We start from the raw sequence: 18,700 nt of genomic DNA, 5'->3' as shown, positions 1-18,700 counted from the left end.
CTTCTCCTCAAAGAGGCTCGAATGGACTCAGGGTTCCTCGGCGCGGTGGTGACAGCCACAGAGTGTCGCAACGAGGTGCAATTCATGCCGTTGTCCTGGCCCCGCCTTGCAACGAGTTCGCCGCCCGCTAATGGCGAGAACGCCGCCCACGTGGTGGCTCAATGGCGGGCTAGTCGCTGGGCGAAGACAAAGTGGAGAAAGTGCCGTTGGACCACTCAGTGGCACGACAGCCTGAAACGCCCAGTTGCGCCGGTGGCCGCCCCACCGCAGAGCGTGGGCGCGGGGCGTGTCTCGTGGACACCGTCCGATCCAAAAATTTCCCCTGAATAAATATGCTTTGTGCTAAGCCTCACAAATGGCAAATAGGAGAGAAGAAAAGATTAGTGTTGGGGATTCCCCCGGCAAATCGTAGCACGCAACATTCCTCTCGCAGGCTTTCAAAGTAAACATGAAATAAAAATCAAGAAAAAAAAAACAACAACAAAAACTGGGCTCCAACAATGCGAATGGCTTCTTTCCACTCAATGTTGCTTCACACACCGCTTCATTTGCATTTTTGTCGTGCGGTCCAAGTCTATTTTGAAAAACAATAATTTGGCCTGCGTTGAATAGCACGTAAAAAAATAAATAAATAAGGGGGTGCTTCGGGGTGTACATGTATATATATATATATATATATATATATATATATACATCTGTGTAAATTACCAAAACATCTCTTGCAGATTGGAGTTATATGGCTCCAAAGGGAATTTAAATTAATCAAAGAAGACAAATTAAAAATATTGACCAAAAATTGGCACATTCCCAATTTGACGGGTACAAAACGCGTTTTTTCACAGTATCATCAATACATTGATATAAAAATAAGAACCAGTAAAATCACTGAAGTTGATGGAAAAACTGGCAACAAACAGCTCACGTCTCCGCTTCCCCTGAGTGGATCAAAGATAATACACACATCGTCGTACTTTGGACACAAAATCTTTCCTCCAGTGAACAACCCAGTTGGTGTAATACTGCTGCCCTCTGGGCACTGGCGCCATGTATCATCTCCAAGGTACCGCACGCTCACCTCACCCTTTTCACACGACACCTCAGCGCACACGTCACCAATACGACCCATGAAATCGAAAAGCCCATCCCCCTTTAAGCACTTTGATCTCGGGCCAACGCGGCTCCCATGCATGACGCTTGCTTCCCCATTGCTGCACCGAGTGTTGGAATACGGTTGAACGTAAGGGCATAAGTCCATTAAGGAGGAGGCCGAACCGCCAAGTTTGAGATTCGAAAAGTACTGATATTGTGGGGGAAGTTCGGCTTTGTAGAGATGGATTGTACAGTACCCCAGCGCCAGACGATCCGATGTGCATGAAAGAAGACCCGTTTCAGCGGTGCAAAACATCTCTGGATACTGGGTGACGCCATTTATCAGGCATTTCTCTGTCAGCAGCGCGCAGCCGGAGTTGTTGCCCCATGACATCGGTTCCTCCATTCCCCAATTGGCCTTGTAAAACCCGGTGTCCTCCAAAGCAGCCATTGTCAGGGACGTGTAGTAACCGATTCCGGAAATACCAGCCATCAGCTCGTCCTTTGCGTTGCGTCTCTCCCAATGCGACAATGCTGTTCCTTCCCCACCCTCATCCTCCAGCTCCATGCCGGTAGCATTCACGCAGTTGAAGTGCTCGCGAGTCTTCTCCACCGTCTTGGGTGACGACACCTGCAGTACCTTTGCTTTGCCGCGTACATCCAAAACCTCTTTCAACATATTGCGTTCATTCAGTAACCACACAGCAAACCCAATAGCATGTGCAACCTCATGCACTGAAACACGAACACTGTTCTCCGAATCAGTGACAGAGCTCGGGCCATAATTCACCACTCCGACAACAGGGCGTCCATCGGTTAATTGAGAGCATGCAGTAGCCCACGCAAGTGTGGAACCCTGTGTCGGGCCAGCGGAGACATACAAGTACATGTCCGCACCGCTCACACCCTCTGTGTGGTGGGAGCTGGGTATTTTAAACTGCGCGCATATACCTGACGAGTACCTTGGTACAATAACCCTGCCCGTGAGAGGCTTAACAAGTAGACGATCCGTGTGCATTCCGAACGCTCGGGGAAGAAGGGAGTTTAATATGATGGATCTTTTTTCCTTCGTCAAAATATCCCTTTTATTACACTCAAGAGTTCCCCCAGTAAAGTCTGGACGAAACTGCTTCTCAGCGGTGCAGTGTTTTGAGGGATCGTTCAGATCCTCCGTGAAGACTTGAAAGCGGATGGGCGCCCATTCGGGAGCCGAGGCAGTCAGCGCCCGCATCATGCCACTTTCCCGAGTTGGCAGCTCTAGCACCACTGCTGTCGTCCGGAGGCCAACCTTGTTTTCAATTTCTTCGGAGATGCAGTGATGCTCAGCGACGGCAACAGAACCAGAGACGCAGCAGAGCAGCAGCACCTGGAATAGCAGAGTGTGACGCATCCTTGTGTGTGTTTTTTCTTTTGGGTCTTTCACAGTGCACTTTAGCTGTTTGTATGCTTGTCAATTGGCTTACCTTGAGAGAAGAAATGAATGGATTGAGTAACTGGTGCAGTCTCAATAAAATACGGCATCAGTGAGTTATGGTAACTGCTGAAATACACATTGAATACAATATTACGAAATTATCTCGGCTTTTTCCCACAATAAATGGGGTTACCTTCGTGAGCGCCCGTCCATTTGTTTCACTGCTGTTGATCGGGAAGTTCACTCCAATCCATTGACGGCATTCCGCCTCTTCACCTTTTTTTTCCCCGCTAATGAAATCACAGTAAATAAAAGTTATCGTGGTCTGTACGCCTTCTTTCGGCGATACGGTCATTTTTCTGAATAATTTCACTTAGGATGGCAATAGTGTTCTATGGTGGCCGGTGTCGGTTCCATGGACATCAAATAACAAGAAGAAATAATAGCAACAATAATTTTTTTTTCTCTCTTTCATATTCTGTAGGTGGGATGGCATCTTCGTTCTTAAATTACTAATCAAATTCTGTTTGTAATACATATATTTAACATCACCTTTTCTTGATTGGCTGTACTTTACCATATATACGAGATGCATTTTCATCATTTCTGGAGCAAGTAAACGTAAATCCCGTTATTTCCCTCCTGATTGTTTAGTTTATAAGCAATCGGAGCCTCTATTTCATTTGTCATTTCAGTTTTTCCAAAATCTACAATACTTCAATTCCTTTTATAATGATAGATTCATTTCGAGCTTACACCTAAAAAAGTTCTTTGTTATGCTAGTAAAGGGCATTCTTCAAATTCTTCACAGCGCATAAATCAAATCTTCAAATGATAGACTCCCTTCTGCGTCCGTGAATAAAACATGAGACCTCATGGCAGCAAATTGATCAGAAAAAATTAAAATTTCGGGAATATCCCAAAAGCAAAAACAAATTCAATGGGCGCATACACCAACAGTGAGTTCCCAACCGCTTCAATTCCCATTGGATTCCCGCACAGCATCAGTGTTATACACATCCCATTTTTCTTCCAAGCGTTGAAGAAGACAATCCCAAGAAATGTTTTTCGACTCATCATGCTTTTGCCTAATGATGTCGTTAACAGTATTTTGGAGTGCCGAAAAATAACGAATCAGTTTTTTTCCCTCAGTTTCCTCGAAAAGTGAGAAATTTAAATTATACAACCTACCAGGACCATATGAATACAAAAAGTCCACGTAGTTATAGTAAACATCATTTAATGGAAGGACATTTTTAAAGCGGCACCACTTCAAATAAAATGGGGAGCCCACCTTACTAATGGCCAACATTTCAGCCTGTACAAAGTTTCGAACCCTTCCACCAGGAGGTGAGCCTTCCATGCTTGAATAAAGTGAATTTACGACCAATTCTTCAAATATTTTGAGCCTTTTCCATTTTCTAAAACATTCTTCATGAAGTAAAACAGCATCCCTAGTTGGCAACTGCTGACGGAGAGCATCTAGAACATGTGTGGACTTGGAAATATGTTCCTTCAATAACATCATTTGCAATTGAAGGGATTCCATCACCTTCATCGTTGAACCAGCTCTTTTTCTAAAGCTCAAGTCAATTGCTCCATTACAAGGGTTTGTCTCAGCTATCTCTTTATGCTCTATTTGTAAAAATGGCAATCCAAAAGAAAATCCCCGAACGCCACAATCTTTTCTGAAGTCGTTTTCTGAAATAAATCTCGGTCCTGCTTCCGATGTATGCTCCAAACGGTTTAAACTTCCATCTCTATCGGCAGTGGAGACAAACTCTAAATATTTTTTTCCAATCCCAGGTATCGAAGCCCTCTGCAATACGATTTTCTGAATTGCATGAAGCGTCAGCCGGCGATAAGCATGCATCGCGGTGGCTGGGTCGTTTGTGAGAAACTCTCTCCAAAGTGAAAGCGAATTGGCTTCTTCCCTCCAAACTCGGCAGACACCGGCACAAACAAGTACATCTCTCGCGGGCAAAAAAGGGAGCACGTCTGCAATGAATGACGTCATGAATGGTCGGCGGTGCCGCCTTGCGGGTGGCGGTGGAGGCGGGTGGATAACCGGCATTTTGCCCTGTCAAAATATATTTGTTTTCAAGGCTTTCCTTTTCGAGATCCACTCTCCAAAAGCGCTTCCCACCAACGGTGAAAAAAAAAAAAAAAAAAAAAAAAAAAACTGCAAGAACACCAACAAAAACTAAACAAAACAAAAAAAAAAAAGAGAACAACCGGCCGCCACGCGCGGGAACAGGGCCCCAGCAGCATCCGGCCGCCGACACGCGCGCCACCGCGGCCTTTGCGAGAGAGGCCGGCGTCTTTTTTCCATTTTTCCTCGCGGCGTTGGCGTCCCCGTCTTGGGGTGGCGGCCGGTTGGCGGTCGGGAGGGTGTTTGCGCGGAGGCGGTGCTTGCCTTTTATTTCTTTCTGCGTCTGCGTCTTTGGATCGGGTGCCTTTTTTTGTTGTGTTTGTTATTTTATTTGTTTGATATGTTTGTTGCTTTGCTGTAGGGATGCCCTTAGATCAAAAGGAAGAGTTCTCTCGTTACGTTTACGAGATTGCTCGTGTACAACGCCAGCTTGTTTCCGACCGTATAGAGGTGTTGGCTCGACATCACAGACATGCCTGGCATTATTTTATTGGTTGCGTGACTTTTTCCGCTTCAAGTGTGATGTTGATGTTTAAATTTTGGGGACCCCGTCACATCTTCAAAAATAGCATGTACTACGCTAGACCTTTGCCACCGGCTATAAGCATGGGTGTTGCACTTTATGGTGTGATCTTCACGTGTCGCGGTATGCTGATGAGAAATCGGATTTGTAATATGATGGAGGATTATGAATATGAGCTGAAGCGCATCAATGCACACCACTGTGAAGTGGGTATTGCGCAGCTTGCATGGTTACAATTTGTAACAGATCAATTAAAACAAGGCGCAGAATATCGGTTTGATTTCAAAAAACTTAGGGAAATATAATTTATTTTATAAAACTTTGGGATTTTTTAATGAACCTTTTGGTAGGAGATATAGGATGACAATAATTAAGTAAAAGTTTGCTAACTGAACTACTTTTGTCCTTTATCTTAGTATTTATCATTTTTTAAAAAAATAATAATAATAGGGATGGTAGTAAAGTATAATGGACCTACAGCATGAGAATAGCGTTTCTCTTCGTTTTGAAAGGGTTATCGCACATTTTTTGGATGGAATTCCTAGGCCCTTTCTCAAAATTGTCTCGGATGTGGAACATGGCGTGACTTTTGAATTTTGTTCGGTAGGGTTTCCACCGGACTATACTGGTCTAACAGAGTCAGTTCAGTTTCCCGAATTTCGAGAAAGTCAGTCTTTTGCTCCTATTTGTTTATGGCATTGTGGTCCCTCAACACCCAGTTCTAGAATGGGAGCCCACTATTCACCTTATGTTGGGACATTTCGTTTCAATGGAAAGGGAGTTTATTTTCAAAAAAAAGTATCCGATTTAAAACGACACGTTCTGAGAGTTCCCACTGAGACTTGCGAACTAAAGGGGACGATGTCATCTAAATTTGACCGGGATTTGCGCACTTCGCTTTTTATTGATTTTTATGAGAGAATTGCAGAAAATCAATTAGTTCATGAGAGAGAAAGCCTACGACGCATCGTTGTTTTATCAACCCAAGGTGTATCTGAAGAATACAGTGGTCTTGTTGAAGAAATAGTCTGTGAGATCAAGAGGCTTTACCTCAGAGCCTGTGGTCATTTTATGTATCAATACATGAATCGGAATTTGCTATTCCGTCGAATTGTATCCCCTCTATGCTTAAGTGAGCCAGACAACGACTGTTTGACTTCTAATGGGAAAGGGAAAACTGATGATTTTCGTTTTGAACTAGCGTTGCGTTTCAAATCATCAATTTCCTACTTGGGAGAATCGTTACCATGGAGCAGGAAAACCCATCAGTTTTTTTCAGGCCTTCAAGAGTTATGGGTAAATCGATTTGGTAGACTGGCTATATTTGATATTAACACGAATCATTGGAGAACAAATGCTGATGCATTTTTAGCTAATCTTGGATGTTCGATGCGAGCTGCTTTTACTCGGATAAGAATTGAGTTTTATACTCAGTTAGAAATGCTTTTATTTACAGGAAATTTGGGATTGATACAATTTGCTTCATTGGATTCAAACACCTTGAGAAAGAGTGATTTGGGACGCGTATTCTTGGCAGTGCGTGTTTTCCTTGTGAACCGAATCCGAACTCTTATTTTTGAGGCACTGAAGGATTTGGTTCATTTTTTTGCTGCTGTTGGAGAGGGCATCATATCGCCTTCAAAAGCTCGGAAAATTCCTCTTCTTGAGATAAACCTTACTGTTGGTGACTCTGGTTTGCCATGTTCACCTTCTTTTGCCTTGTTACGCTTTGGTCTTGCTGATCTTTTGGATGAGCTCGTTGATAGCTTTAATAATCTTCCAATTCCAGAGGTCATCATTATGCGAACACTCGACTTTGAAAGACGCACGTTAAACTCGTTTGATGCGGAAGAATTACCTTTAAAAGGTGCATTAATTAATTATCTTGATGTTGCAGGGTCCAAAATCGATGAATTAATAAGAGAATATTCATGTTTTTCAACTCTACCGCCAACAAATGGGGCTTACTTTACTCGGGCCAAAGAGGCAGTTATAGAAGATCGGGTTCGTTTGCTTCGTGAAAGCATTTTGAAAATTACAAATACTTCTCCAGATTTTGTGTTTTCTGGATGTATTGCTATTAATTGTACTGAGGTGAAAAAATGGTATGTGGAACACTGGACAAGGTATTTGGAAAACTATTTAACTACAATACAAAGTGACATTCACTCATACATAACAGCAACGATAGAGAGATGCCGTTTTTACAACGCGTGTTTAAATAAAGAGCCAAAGACTGTCGAGGAATTGGAAGAAATTTCTTGTGAAATTATTGTTGCTGAATCCCGGTCAAATGAGGTTAAAATGAAAGACTGTAATCGAGTGATAGGATGGTTTGATTGCTTAGAGACTCTTCAGGTCTCTGTGTATACGCAACTTTATGCTGCAGCATTGGATTTGATGCGGTGCCCAAACGAAATGATGCAACTGGTTTTAAGATCCAAAGAAATATGTACTAAAAGTAAGCCATCTATCATAGAGAAATTGGGCGAATTTCGAACTTCTACAAGGGTCCAGGTGACAACTATAAGTGATGGTGTACAGGAGCTACTGGGTTTATTTAATCTTGAAGTATGTGATATAGCCGCTCAAACTTGCGAGGAACTCCGTGCTATTGTTGATAAAGTTTCTAAGGGAATTGAATACATCTCATATTGTGAACAATCTTTGGGAATTGATCAAGTTGATTCTTTTGAGGACTTTTTTCCTATAGTAAGGACCTTTGAAGTTTTGGAACAATTTTGGGGCGCTATTTTTGATTCAACTACAGTTCGGGACTATTACAATATTCCCATTAGCACACTTAATGCCACACAAATGATCGATCACGTACAACGCTGTCGACGTCTTCTTCACTTTTCCACACGTAACCTTCGGGCATATCCGGGATTGGTGAGGCTTGGTCGTCAACAAGAACAAGTATTAAATGATTTTGAATGTTTGGAAGGGATTCTTATGTGTGTTACAGCACCAGGACTTCGAAAAAATCACTGGAAAGAAATATCGCGGATTCTTGGAAAGGATCCTAATACCAACTTACAAATAGACTCTAATGTTACACTACAGAAACTACTAGAATCTAGGATTCAGGATCACTTTTATGAGCTGAAGCAGGTGGTGGATCCGGCTATTGTCGATTTTGAAACTGAAGCATCTTTGGAGCGTATGAAAAGTGAAGCAAAAAGGACTCGTTTTATATTTGAGATTATTGAGGGAACTGAGGAAGTTTTTGCTTTGTCTCCTTTATGTAGGGATTCTATATCTTCTCAATTAGAAACTTTTTTGCTTGACTTAAGAGTGCTACGCGAGCATGTTTCAGTGAGCCATTATGTAATTAATTCCATTAATGAATGGGAGGCCGCTGTTGAAAAAATGCGATGCACTTTATCAAATTGGAATGAAATTGAATACGAATGGATAGAAGTTATGTATTTTGGCATGACTCTTGAGGCAATAAGTGATGGGGAAATCCCTGCAGTTGAATCACGCGAATGGAAGTTTTTGCGAGAGAAAGTAGGATCAATAAATGGTATTTTCAGCATTTTGTACGCGGGTTTACAAAAAACTCAATATACTCTTTTTACCGCCATGATACAGGAGAATATACAGGAGCAACTTACTTTAGCATCTACTATTCTAGGTGATATTCGAAAAGTGGTAATGGGCTTATTAGACGCAAAAAGAGAGGCCTTTCCAAGGTTTTATTTTTTGAGTGACAGAGAGCTGATTTCTTTTCTTTCTGTAGTCAATAACACAAAATTGAAACAATTACTTTCGAAAATGTATAGTCGTGTGTGTGACGTTGGAGTTGAGGGAAATTCGGTTACCACATTCATTGCTGCAGACGGTGCAACACTTAAGGCAGAAGTTCCAATTCAATTATCTGCAGTTCCTGTTGATAGATGGATGAAGTCTTTTGAAAGGACATTGCGTTCTTCCTTGCTTCATGAATTACGTGCTTGTGTTGAAAGCCACTATTATGTTGATTCCATGACTTGGTTACGTGGTTCTTGTGTACAAATAATTGATGTAGCTCTTCGGGTTATTCATAACCGAGATTTACATGAGGCTTTATCGCTTGCAGGTAGTATGGGTATTAACGCTTATGCAAGGCGTTTAAGGGATCTTACAGAAGAGTATATAAGAATTGCTGGTGCACATATGGAAAGTGGGGAACGACGGATTGTTTCTAGTGTCATTGTCTTTCTTTTGTGTTTTAGACGAGAAATTCAAATGGCTCTAAAAGCGGGTATCCAGACAAAAGAAGATCTTGACAAAACGGCCATGTTAAGAACTTTCATGGAGAATGATAAAATTTTTATACAAACATTAGGGCTTCGTCTTCCATATGGTATGGAATTTCTAGGAAACTACACGCTTCCCGTGTTAACTCCTGAATATATTGAAGGGGGATTGTACACCATTTTTTTATCTTTTGCGGCATCATCTTTCCCGATTATTATTGGGAATCCAGAAAGGGCCTCTACGCTACAATATTGTGCAGAATACTTGGGTCGTTTTTGGTGGTGTCTTCAGTGTCACCCAGCGCTTACTTTGGAAGGGATCGTACGAGATTTGCGTGGTGCGTTGGCTATAGGGGCTGTATTTTGCTTAAAAGATATAGACATTCTTGAGAAACCCCTTATTTTACCCTTTAGCAATCTTTTTCGAAGCATTGAGACTGCATGTCAATCAGGAAAGCAGCTGTGCGATGGCGGATTTGATAAAATTGGGGTTGAAATAAACGATACAACACAGTACGTGCAAAGGGACCCTTGCTTTCAAATTGTTTTCACGGCACCAAGTACTGACAAAATTCCAACGGGCCTTTCTTTTGCGTTTCGTCCTATTTACATAATGCCCGTAGACCTCACTGTGGTTGCCCAAGGTGCACTTTATAGGCTTGGGGTTTCTGGGTGGATGACAGTGGGTCAAAGGCTGGCTTTGATGTACGCACAACTGATTGAGGTATCACCTGTGATTTTTACCGTTAAAAATTTACTTACTGTAATACGTGATACTATTGAGTTTAACAAGGTACCAGTTGCAGAAAATCTCTGTACCTCGTTCTTGAATCAATTTTGGCAGGCAGTTCGTACCAATGAACGTTTACAAAATCTTTTGGAGTGGAATATGCTACACACACTTGGTGTTTCACAGGATTTCTGGGATGATGCATTGAGCCAATTGAAAGCTTCTTCAGAATATGAGGCTATCTTGGATCGGTTCACTCGCTTCATGAATTCTAATTCCAATGTGGTGTTGTTAGGACCAGCCTACTCTGGGAAGACAAAGCTTTGGAAAGGTTGGATAGGCGAATTACACCACGTCGTGATTTCCTTCCGCTTGATGAGTTGTGCAGAAATCTATGGTGACGCGTGTCAACCAGGATTGCTTAGTTCCCTAGCCAAACAGTGGGACCCGTTGGTAAACCATGTTGTTGTTATTGAGAACGCGAATTTTTTGCAAACATCCATTATTTTTGACACTCCAGCTTTTGTGAGGATTCGCCCCCATTCGGGAGCAGCTTTTATTAAAGGGGAGAGTGTGCGTCTCATTGCGGTGGCTTCTGAGCTTAACGCTGCCAACCCACGTGTGATGGTTGAATTTGCAATTTTTGCTTTACCGGAACCCACTCGTTGGAAGAAGTTCCTTAAAGAACTTCTTAGCACTGTACCGAGTTATTATACGGGTGTTGCTTACCCTGTTATGGTAACCCTGATTGACCACATCCTTGACACGCGTCACGTGCCCAATCGGACGTCTGCATCGTATGTAAATTTGTTCGCTGTCGCTTCTAGATGTTCTCAGCTGTATAAAAGATGGTACGTTTATGCCAAATCACGTTGTGTGAGTCGTGAAGAGTGGATTAGTGATCAGGCATTTGCCTTGCAGTGCGCCGTGTTTGCAACCACCTGGTCTCTAGGATTGCATCTACATGAAAAAGAGCGTCATGTGTTACGGGTAGCTCTCGAAAAGTCTCAGTTGAAACTAAATAGAATAGCTAAAGAAATTGGTTTTACGGAAGATGTGTTGCCGTCAACTGAGGACGATATTTTGCATTACATTGCGACGCCCGTTGGGTGGAAGAAGATGGACAAAGCGAAAACAGCAACATCTGAGGCAGGATTTGCATCCATGTGGAGCCGGAAATGGGATGGCGTGGATATTAATCAGCGTACATGGTCGCAGTTTTTCCCATTTCCTTCTCGTGAGACAACCCTAACCGCTTTGGAATATTTGATTGATGCCGGTCAGTCAGTGTTAATTACTGGAGAGAATGGACAGGGTAAATCCACCATATTGCGTCAAATGCGAAGCAACGAGGGGTGGGTGCATCAGCTGGTGTGTAACAGCACCGCATGCCGAGCTGTTGAGATAAATGAGGCATTAATGCGGAACATGACGTTGCGTCAGTCCAAAATATATGGGCCATCTATTGGACGGAAGCTAGTGCTATCTGTAGATGATGTGAACCTTCCTGGAGAAGGACGGTTTTCACAGGTGATGCATCTTTTTTCTTTTATTGATCGCTTTTCCGCTATATTGTCACCGTCTCTTGGATATGTTCCCATCGCCGATGTTGTTTGCGCTGGGGCGTCGACGCCAGGGCCATCGTATGAAGTGGAAGTGGAAAATGCTGTTGTGCGAGTGCGACTACCAGAGCTTGAAGATTCTGAGATTATAGGATCTCTGCAAAAACTTTTTGATGTTGTATGTGTGAAACGGCGTGGGTTAAATGTTTCGAAGGATATAGTCACATTTCTTGTTGCTGCACATTCCATTGCACTAAGGCTGATGCCCATCAAGCTGCGTGGGGAACGGGCAAGCGAGGACACGACTGCCACCTTATTAGGAAATAACGACAATGAGAGTGTGCTTCAAGAATATGAGTGTTGTAGCATTTCCGGGTTTCAAATGACACATGGTGTTTGTATCTCGTTTATGCACCACTTTTTAAAGGTATCCGATAAAGCCTTGCGATTTCTTTCGAACTCATGGGATGATGCTGGGGCGGCAACGGTTATTTTTAACTTTGTATATGCCTTTTATGCAAATATGATTGAATACGAGGAGGAAAAAAAGCAGTTTAAAGAAGAACTAGAGCTCTCAGCTAACATGTGCTTGAGAAATTGTTTTACACCAGGTCCCGTCCGCTTCGATACCGTTCAAGACGATATTGAAATGGAGGAAAATGACGGTACGGATCTTCCACCCTGCACCAGCGGGAAGGTTCAAGTTTGGATGCGGGCGTATGAAACGGCATTGCTGTCTAACGTGATTGAGGAGCCGCTTAATATTGACTCCCGTAGCAGTATTATTTTTTCTCCAATTCCTCCATCACAACATAGACCGCCTGCAGGTTTACCCGCCGGTACGATGGCCCCACGTCTCTCACAGATAAATTACGTCTCGCATTGGCTGTCAATACTGATCTCAGCTCTTCATCAATACCTTCGGCAACCACAGACTCACGTGGCGCTTATTGGACGATATGATAACGGTATCCGTCGAGCCCTACGTGTATGGGGGTTTTCGTTGCGTATTCATGTGGCCTTCCTTCGTGAAAATTACGTTGGACCTGATGCGAATGAGCAGTTTAAAAATGATCTTATTCATATTATACAACAAACGTGCAGAAATGATGGCAGATTAGTTGTGTTTGTGCCTAACAGTGTCTTGGGGCTTGCATGGCCAATGGGCACGCTGGATGCGATTCTGCGTGGTGGTGATGTAACGCAACTCTTTACGTGCGAAGATTTATTATTTCTTCTGTACGGAAGGCGAGGCATGCGTCGGAATTTTAGTGGCTTAACCATGGCCGAGTATGGCGAGCTAAAACAGCGTATCTGCAACCGTTTGAGTATGGTGACACACGTATTGAGTTATAAGGAACTGAATCATTTAAGAAGTACAATTCGCTTAATTTCTTATGTGATACCGTTGTCATTGCGCGCACCGGAGATGTTGTCGGAACTGGTGAATGGACTTATAGAAGCTGAAGAAAAGAATTGCCAACCGATGTATGAAGCTGTACTAAGGGGTGGTAAGCTTGGTCCCAGCGCCCTACCGATGTCACCGGGCTCTTTGAATTTAGCTGGGCATCGCCTTACACATCTTTTATGTGACGTTTTCAATGTCATGAAGACAGAGCTTAACCTTGAATTAGAACAACTACTAGAGTTTTGTTTTGAGACAAAGCGACTTTGCCAATTCCTTGAGAGACTTCGATGTGATTCTGCTCAGTCACGGCATATCACCCAATTACCGGCTGCCATCAGTGCCAAGATGAAGGTATACAAGGAAGATATTGATAATAAAACAGATTCGGCAAAAATAGCGATTCAGCAACAAATGAAAACGCTCCTGGCTCGTTTGCAGCGTAGGGAAAAGCTTCTGCAACATCATGAAAGTGCCTCAACAAATTTCCGTAAGGAAGCCGTTAAAACAGAAATGCTTATCATGAGCGAGGAAGAAACCATTCAAACACAAACTGGAAAAGTGGCTATCATGCTCTCCACCCTGGGATCTCGTATAGCAGCTACAAGAATCTCGCAGATTAAACAATTTGGTAATTTGCTCCCTTCCACAAAAGGAGCGTTGCTGATGAAGGCGGTTTGCAAGATTATTGGCGAGGAACTACCTGGAGGGAGTTTAAGAGAGGTATGGGATAGCGGTAAATCCATCATCACTTCCCCAAAATTTATTTCAAGATTGTTGGCGGTGTCTCCTTGTAAAATCAAATATGAGTCCCTTTCAGAACTTCATACATCTTTGCGTGAAGTACGTTACAGTGAACTTTCCCCGTTTGCAAGTGCAATGGCAGAATACGTTGGTACTCTTATGGAGGCGGCGCGTCTTGGAGAGATTGTGAGAGGGAAAAATGAAAGACTGAGTAAGATACGTCTAGAACATTCATACTATTTAAGCAAGGTGGATGCGTTTGATTCGCGAGCAAGTGAAGTTTTGAAAAAGCTGGAAAAGGACCGTGCAGAGGTGAAACAACTGTTGAAACGCTCTGAGGAAATGGATGCAGTGAAAAATGATAGTGGTAGGCGTCAAAGCGCTCTGGCGTTGCTTTCTGACATTGTGGATAGATTTATTCCCTTTCATCCTTCGGAAGACACAGCCACAAGAGAAGCATTAGAGAAAAAAGGCGAGGGGGCTGTTATCATGGTGGCTGCCCACCGGGCACTTTTTGCCATGCTCCCAAAGGAGCAACAGGTATTACGCTTTCGTCAGCTGCAGTCACGCCTGAATGGCTGGGGAATCGCGGCACCGGAAGAACTTGATGATCCCATTGTCTCATCGCTGTTTCCGAGCGTAAACAACGTTACAAACAGTGCTTTGCTTTCCACTTGTTCCACCTATGAACTTCTCTGCTTGGGTGCGTTACTACAACGGGTGTACTTTCACTGGCCATTTTTTGGTGGTGCGAGTCCGGCTTTCGAGGGTATGTTGAAACAAATCCTTAGCATCATGTGTGGTGGATGTACTGTGGCATCTGCGTTGAGCAAAGGTTTTAAAGAGAGTTTACTCGATGCGGCAAGGACAGGGGATGGATTGTTGATCTGCGATGCCTCTGTCGCATTTGTGTTGCATGAACTGCGTCCCTTGTTGTTGCTTCAGCCAACCCTACGGGAGGCAATAATGCACCAGAAATCGACAAGGGTCGCTCTGTATGGAGAAACTGTGGATGTAAAGTCAACCTTTTACGTGGTGTGCGTTTCTTCATCCATTGTTCCATTTGAAAAATGGGGCGGTATAACCTCGCGTTTCATGAATGTCACGAATTTTCACCTCAAATTAGATGTGAAACATTGTGTACAGACAACTCTGCTACAGAGTCCTATAACCAGAGAAGATGTGGGGAAAAAGTACTTTGGGGATTTGTCAGTCGAGGACGGAAATCCCATTGAGACCTTCAATGAGGCTCTACATGAAGCGAGTGCACTGCTGTGCGAGGATCTTGATACATTAACGGGGCCCGATAACAGTAAACTTGCACGTCTTGACGTACTCATTAAAGATCTCAGCAATTGCCATGGGCGCGTGTTGCGTCTTAAATCGAATCAAGAGAATGTCATGAGGCAATTAAAGGACACATGGAAATATCTTAAGCAGGGTATCTATTCTGTGGAGAGTGCAATAAGAGTGATTGAGGAGAGTATTCTTGGTAGGCACTGGGAACCACGTAAGCTGGAGCCATTTATCATAGGTGCAAAAGAGTTATTGCGACCCTATCAATCACGGATATCACCACACACTTTTGATGCTCTTCCAGAAGCACACAAGGAATTCTATGCCACGATAAATTTTGTTGAGAGAGTTATACAAGTGCTGGGATGCGGCTGGCCGTGTGAATTCCGTGGGATTTTTGCATGGTATATTCTCTCCAGTGCAATTATTGGCTGCGATCTCCTCCTGCAGCTACGTGGGGAGGTATATTCCCCATTGACAGTTGTGTTTAATAATGAACAATATAAAGCACTGGATCGCCTAGTGAATCGAGGAAGTAATGTCATTGTTGAAGAATATGTGCGTGAAGTATACGCGGCATCTTCCGATTCGATCCTCAAAAATGTCGTGCATCAATTCCCAGTGTCAAGCAACAGCACGCTTGATTTTAACAGATGGGGGGAAGAGGGCATTATTTCTGGGAGAGAGGATGCTATTCGTTGCTTCTTCCATTACTGGTTGAGGTTGGACTACGCGACGTGTGATACGTTAGCATCGCACCTCTACAATGCATTTCTATTCTCCATAAAGGAGCCGAATAATGAGGGATTGAGTGAGATGAACCCGTTGTATGACTACATGGAAAAACCCCCCTCAGACGTTTATTGCCTTGAGGAATGGCTGCGGTTGAGTTTAAGTGCCTGCATTCCACTCTGCGTGGTATCGATGAACGCAAACCAGACCGTAAAACATTACGAGCGATATTTCAAGTCAAAGCGTTTATCCTATCACTTTTGTCATGTTTCTACTACGGAAGAGGTGGATCAGCTGATGAAGACGGTTTCGGTGTGTTTTTCCGACCGCCCAGAGCAACAGGGACGTGGTCATTGCATCTTGGCCATGTTGACCCCCCCGGAGGATGCTTCCGATGAGGCGGTGTTTGTCCAGTCCTTGTCGACACATCTCTCACGCTACTGTCGATATGGTGTGTGGGAGCCGGTGAGGAATGGAGGTAGAACGCGTTTCCCGGTGCTCTTGTGTTGCGTCGTGTGTGGAGTTCCAGGCAGAGAAACTGACTCACCCAACACAACGAAGAAAAATAATGCGTGTATCCATATGCTGGAGGAGTGGTGCCTCACTCTGACACACGACACGTCATTTTCGCGATTTTATTTATTTTCCATCCTGCAGGACCAAAGTATTTTTCCGCCGTGGGAGAGGGAAGGGACGACGCTCATGCTTGAAGGGCCAGCTTCATTGCGCCTTGGCGAAAACAAGAAGGGTGTTTCTCGGCGAAGCGGTAATCGCACGCCGTCAACCTTTAAACTTGCAAATGCAATTGAACTACATACAGGCCTTGTTACTGGACAGGTTATGCTACGCGACCTGTGGGCGAAGGAGAGGTCTGGTGTTGCCTTCCCCTCACTTTGGCAAGCAACCGTTGACCGGGATGATCTCACTATCATCCTTCGGCTTTTGGCCTTGTGGTTGCGAAAAGAGAACAACACGGAGACTGAATCAAGGAAGGGACGATCGCTCCGCTTGTCAGGCCGGCCAGATAGTAGAGCCCCTCTTTCTGATACTGTTTCCCCCGATACTTCTAAAGCCCAACAGGCTTTACTTGAGAACGCGTTTGCCAAATTTGCATTTGGGATCTATGCAGCTCGCATGACTACTCGCAGGTTCCGATTGGCCGTGAGTGAGGTGCTAAGTCAAAGAGCATCCTTGAATACATCGGAGGGAGGCATCAGGGAAGATGCAAGGAATTTCAGCGTGAGTATTGCAATTGAAGAAGCCTCAAAGGCTGGGCTTTCAGAGACGGGGTTTTTGGCAGAGCTTCGAAATTCAAATGAAGACTTTCTTGGCCTTTGTGAGGATGAGTCATCCGCTGTGGCGTACCGCGATCTACTGGATGCTTCTCTCCAGAAAATTATTTACGGCACCTGTGAATCACCCACGTGGACGAGGTTGAAGCATAGCGTGGGTCTGGATCCGCGCACATCTGACCCGACGGCATATGCAGTGGATTTGAATCAAGCCCCGTCGAGGGATCTCATTCAGTTGCTTTTTCTCTGGGAAAAGGATCACATGGAGGGTCTTCTGTCGGTGTTGCAAGAGAAGGGGCAAAATGCAGTCGTTTATCGTGTGCGGGCGGCCATGGGGCAGCTAACTCGTTGGGTGCCTGGAGAGACACTGACCGTGTGGTTGCCCGCTCTGCAGCATCCACGGCTACTACTTTATGCCTTTGCGGCGCGGGCGGTGAGTCGAAAGCTAGATGAATTAAATCGTGTTGAAATGGTGTTGGTCATGTCAAGACGGTACAGTCTCTTGCATGACGATATTATTCTTTTTGGAGCGGCGCCTTCCGAGACGCTGGAGCAAGAAGTGCTGCATCGCACGGATTGGGATGCTGCCCATCTTGCGTGGAAGAAGGACGTTGACGAAAAGGACCACGAGGAGGACATTGTCTTAGCTGTGCGGTTTCAAAAGGTTTCCAATACAAATACGGGAGGACAGTCGGGTGATTTGCTGTGGGAGGTGTCTCCGGGCGAAAAACGAGTGGATGTTTCCTTACCTCGTGGAGCCCGAGCCAGCGTCGTGTTTTTGACAGAGACGTCGACGGGTTCCCCCCTCAAAACATTGGAGATACGATCGACGTGTCCTCTCCCTGTATTATGCGCGTCTGCTGCAGTAACAGGGAATGGGAGGGAGGTTGAGTGGCCCCTCCTCCTTGACATGCCGCTGCATGTCATATGGAGGGGAACTGATAACCTATTGAAGAGAAGAAAGTCATCTTCGATCAGACGTTACTCGACGTTAGGGGAAGAAGACTCATTAATGCGGTCGACACGAAGATCCATAGTAGATGTGCCTTCTTCTGCACTCAGCAACAGTCTGAGTTTCTTTGTGACGATTTCGTAGTTTTCAACACACGGACGTGTGCACTGTACGTTGCACAACTACATATGTATAAATAAATAGCGGTTATTTTCCTGAGAATGTAATGATTTGAATGTACAGAGCTGGCTACGTATTGTTTTCTTTCTTTTTTTTCCCATTGTTGTTACGATTACGGCTGCTGATTGCGGCGAGCAGACAAGAAGAGAAAGTGGGGGGAGAAAAGACATTCTCTCCATGTGTTTCTTTGTGTGTGTGTGTGTGTGTGTGTGTGTGTGTGTTTGGTTTTATTCTTTCTTTGTTTGATAAAATTTATTGCTACCTTTTTTTCTTCTTGCCAGCAAGAAGTGTCATTGATATTAGTGGAAGGAAGGAATATTTATTTATTTACTGTTGGTCCTTTTTCCCTTTTTAAGTTGTCTTTTTTCTTTTAGGAGGTCAAAAC

General features: G+C 44.0%; 4 protein-coding genes across 4 annotated transcripts, besides 7 other annotated features; 2 read left to right on the top strand and 2 right to left on the bottom strand.

The window, feature by feature from the left end:
- Positions 1 to 18,700: part of a sequence feature (heterozygous, Esmeraldo-like haplotype) that runs on past the window's edge.
- Positions 653 to 695: a microsatellite.
- Tc00.1047053506401.380 (surface protease GP63, putative) lies at positions 848 to 2,479 on the bottom strand (the record flags this gene model as incomplete). The annotated part of the gene is made up of 1 exon (XM_816196.1): positions 848 to 2,479. The coding sequence occupies one exon, from the start codon at positions 2,477 to 2,479 to the stop codon at positions 848 to 850; it is 1,632 nt and encodes a 543-aa protein (XP_821289.1).
- Positions 3,480 to 4,577, bottom strand: Tc00.1047053506401.370 (hypothetical protein, conserved; the record flags this gene model as incomplete). The annotated part of the gene is made up of 1 exon (XM_816195.1): positions 3,480 to 4,577. One exon carries the CDS (start codon positions 4,575 to 4,577, stop codon positions 3,480 to 3,482), a length of 1,098 nt encoding a protein of 365 aa, XP_821288.1.
- Positions 4,658 to 4,685: a microsatellite.
- Positions 4,961 to 5,012: a microsatellite.
- Positions 5,019 to 5,483, top strand: Tc00.1047053506401.360 (hypothetical protein, conserved; the record flags this gene model as incomplete). Its single annotated transcript, XM_816194.1, has 1 exon — positions 5,019 to 5,483. The coding sequence occupies one exon, from the start codon at positions 5,019 to 5,021 to the stop codon at positions 5,481 to 5,483; it is 465 nt and encodes a 154-aa protein (XP_821287.1).
- Positions 5,476 to 5,497: a sequence feature (AT_rich).
- Positions 5,595 to 5,627: a sequence feature (AT_rich).
- Positions 5,647 to 18,279, top strand: Tc00.1047053506401.350 (hypothetical protein, conserved; the record flags this gene model as incomplete). The annotated part of the gene is made up of 1 exon (XM_816193.1): positions 5,647 to 18,279. The coding sequence occupies one exon, from the start codon at positions 5,647 to 5,649 to the stop codon at positions 18,277 to 18,279; it is 12,633 nt and encodes a 4,210-aa protein (XP_821286.1).
- Positions 18,504 to 18,536: a microsatellite.

The sequence above is a fragment of the Trypanosoma cruzi genome, genomic scaffold (assembly GCF_000209065.1).
Source record: "Trypanosoma cruzi strain CL Brener 1047053516921 genomic scaffold, whole genome shotgun sequence".
NCBI classification, from domain to species: domain Eukaryota; phylum Euglenozoa; class Kinetoplastea; order Trypanosomatida; family Trypanosomatidae; genus Trypanosoma; species Trypanosoma cruzi.
The sequence above is the reverse complement of the archived record's forward strand: the minus strand, read 5'-3'. Positions and strand labels throughout refer to the sequence as shown.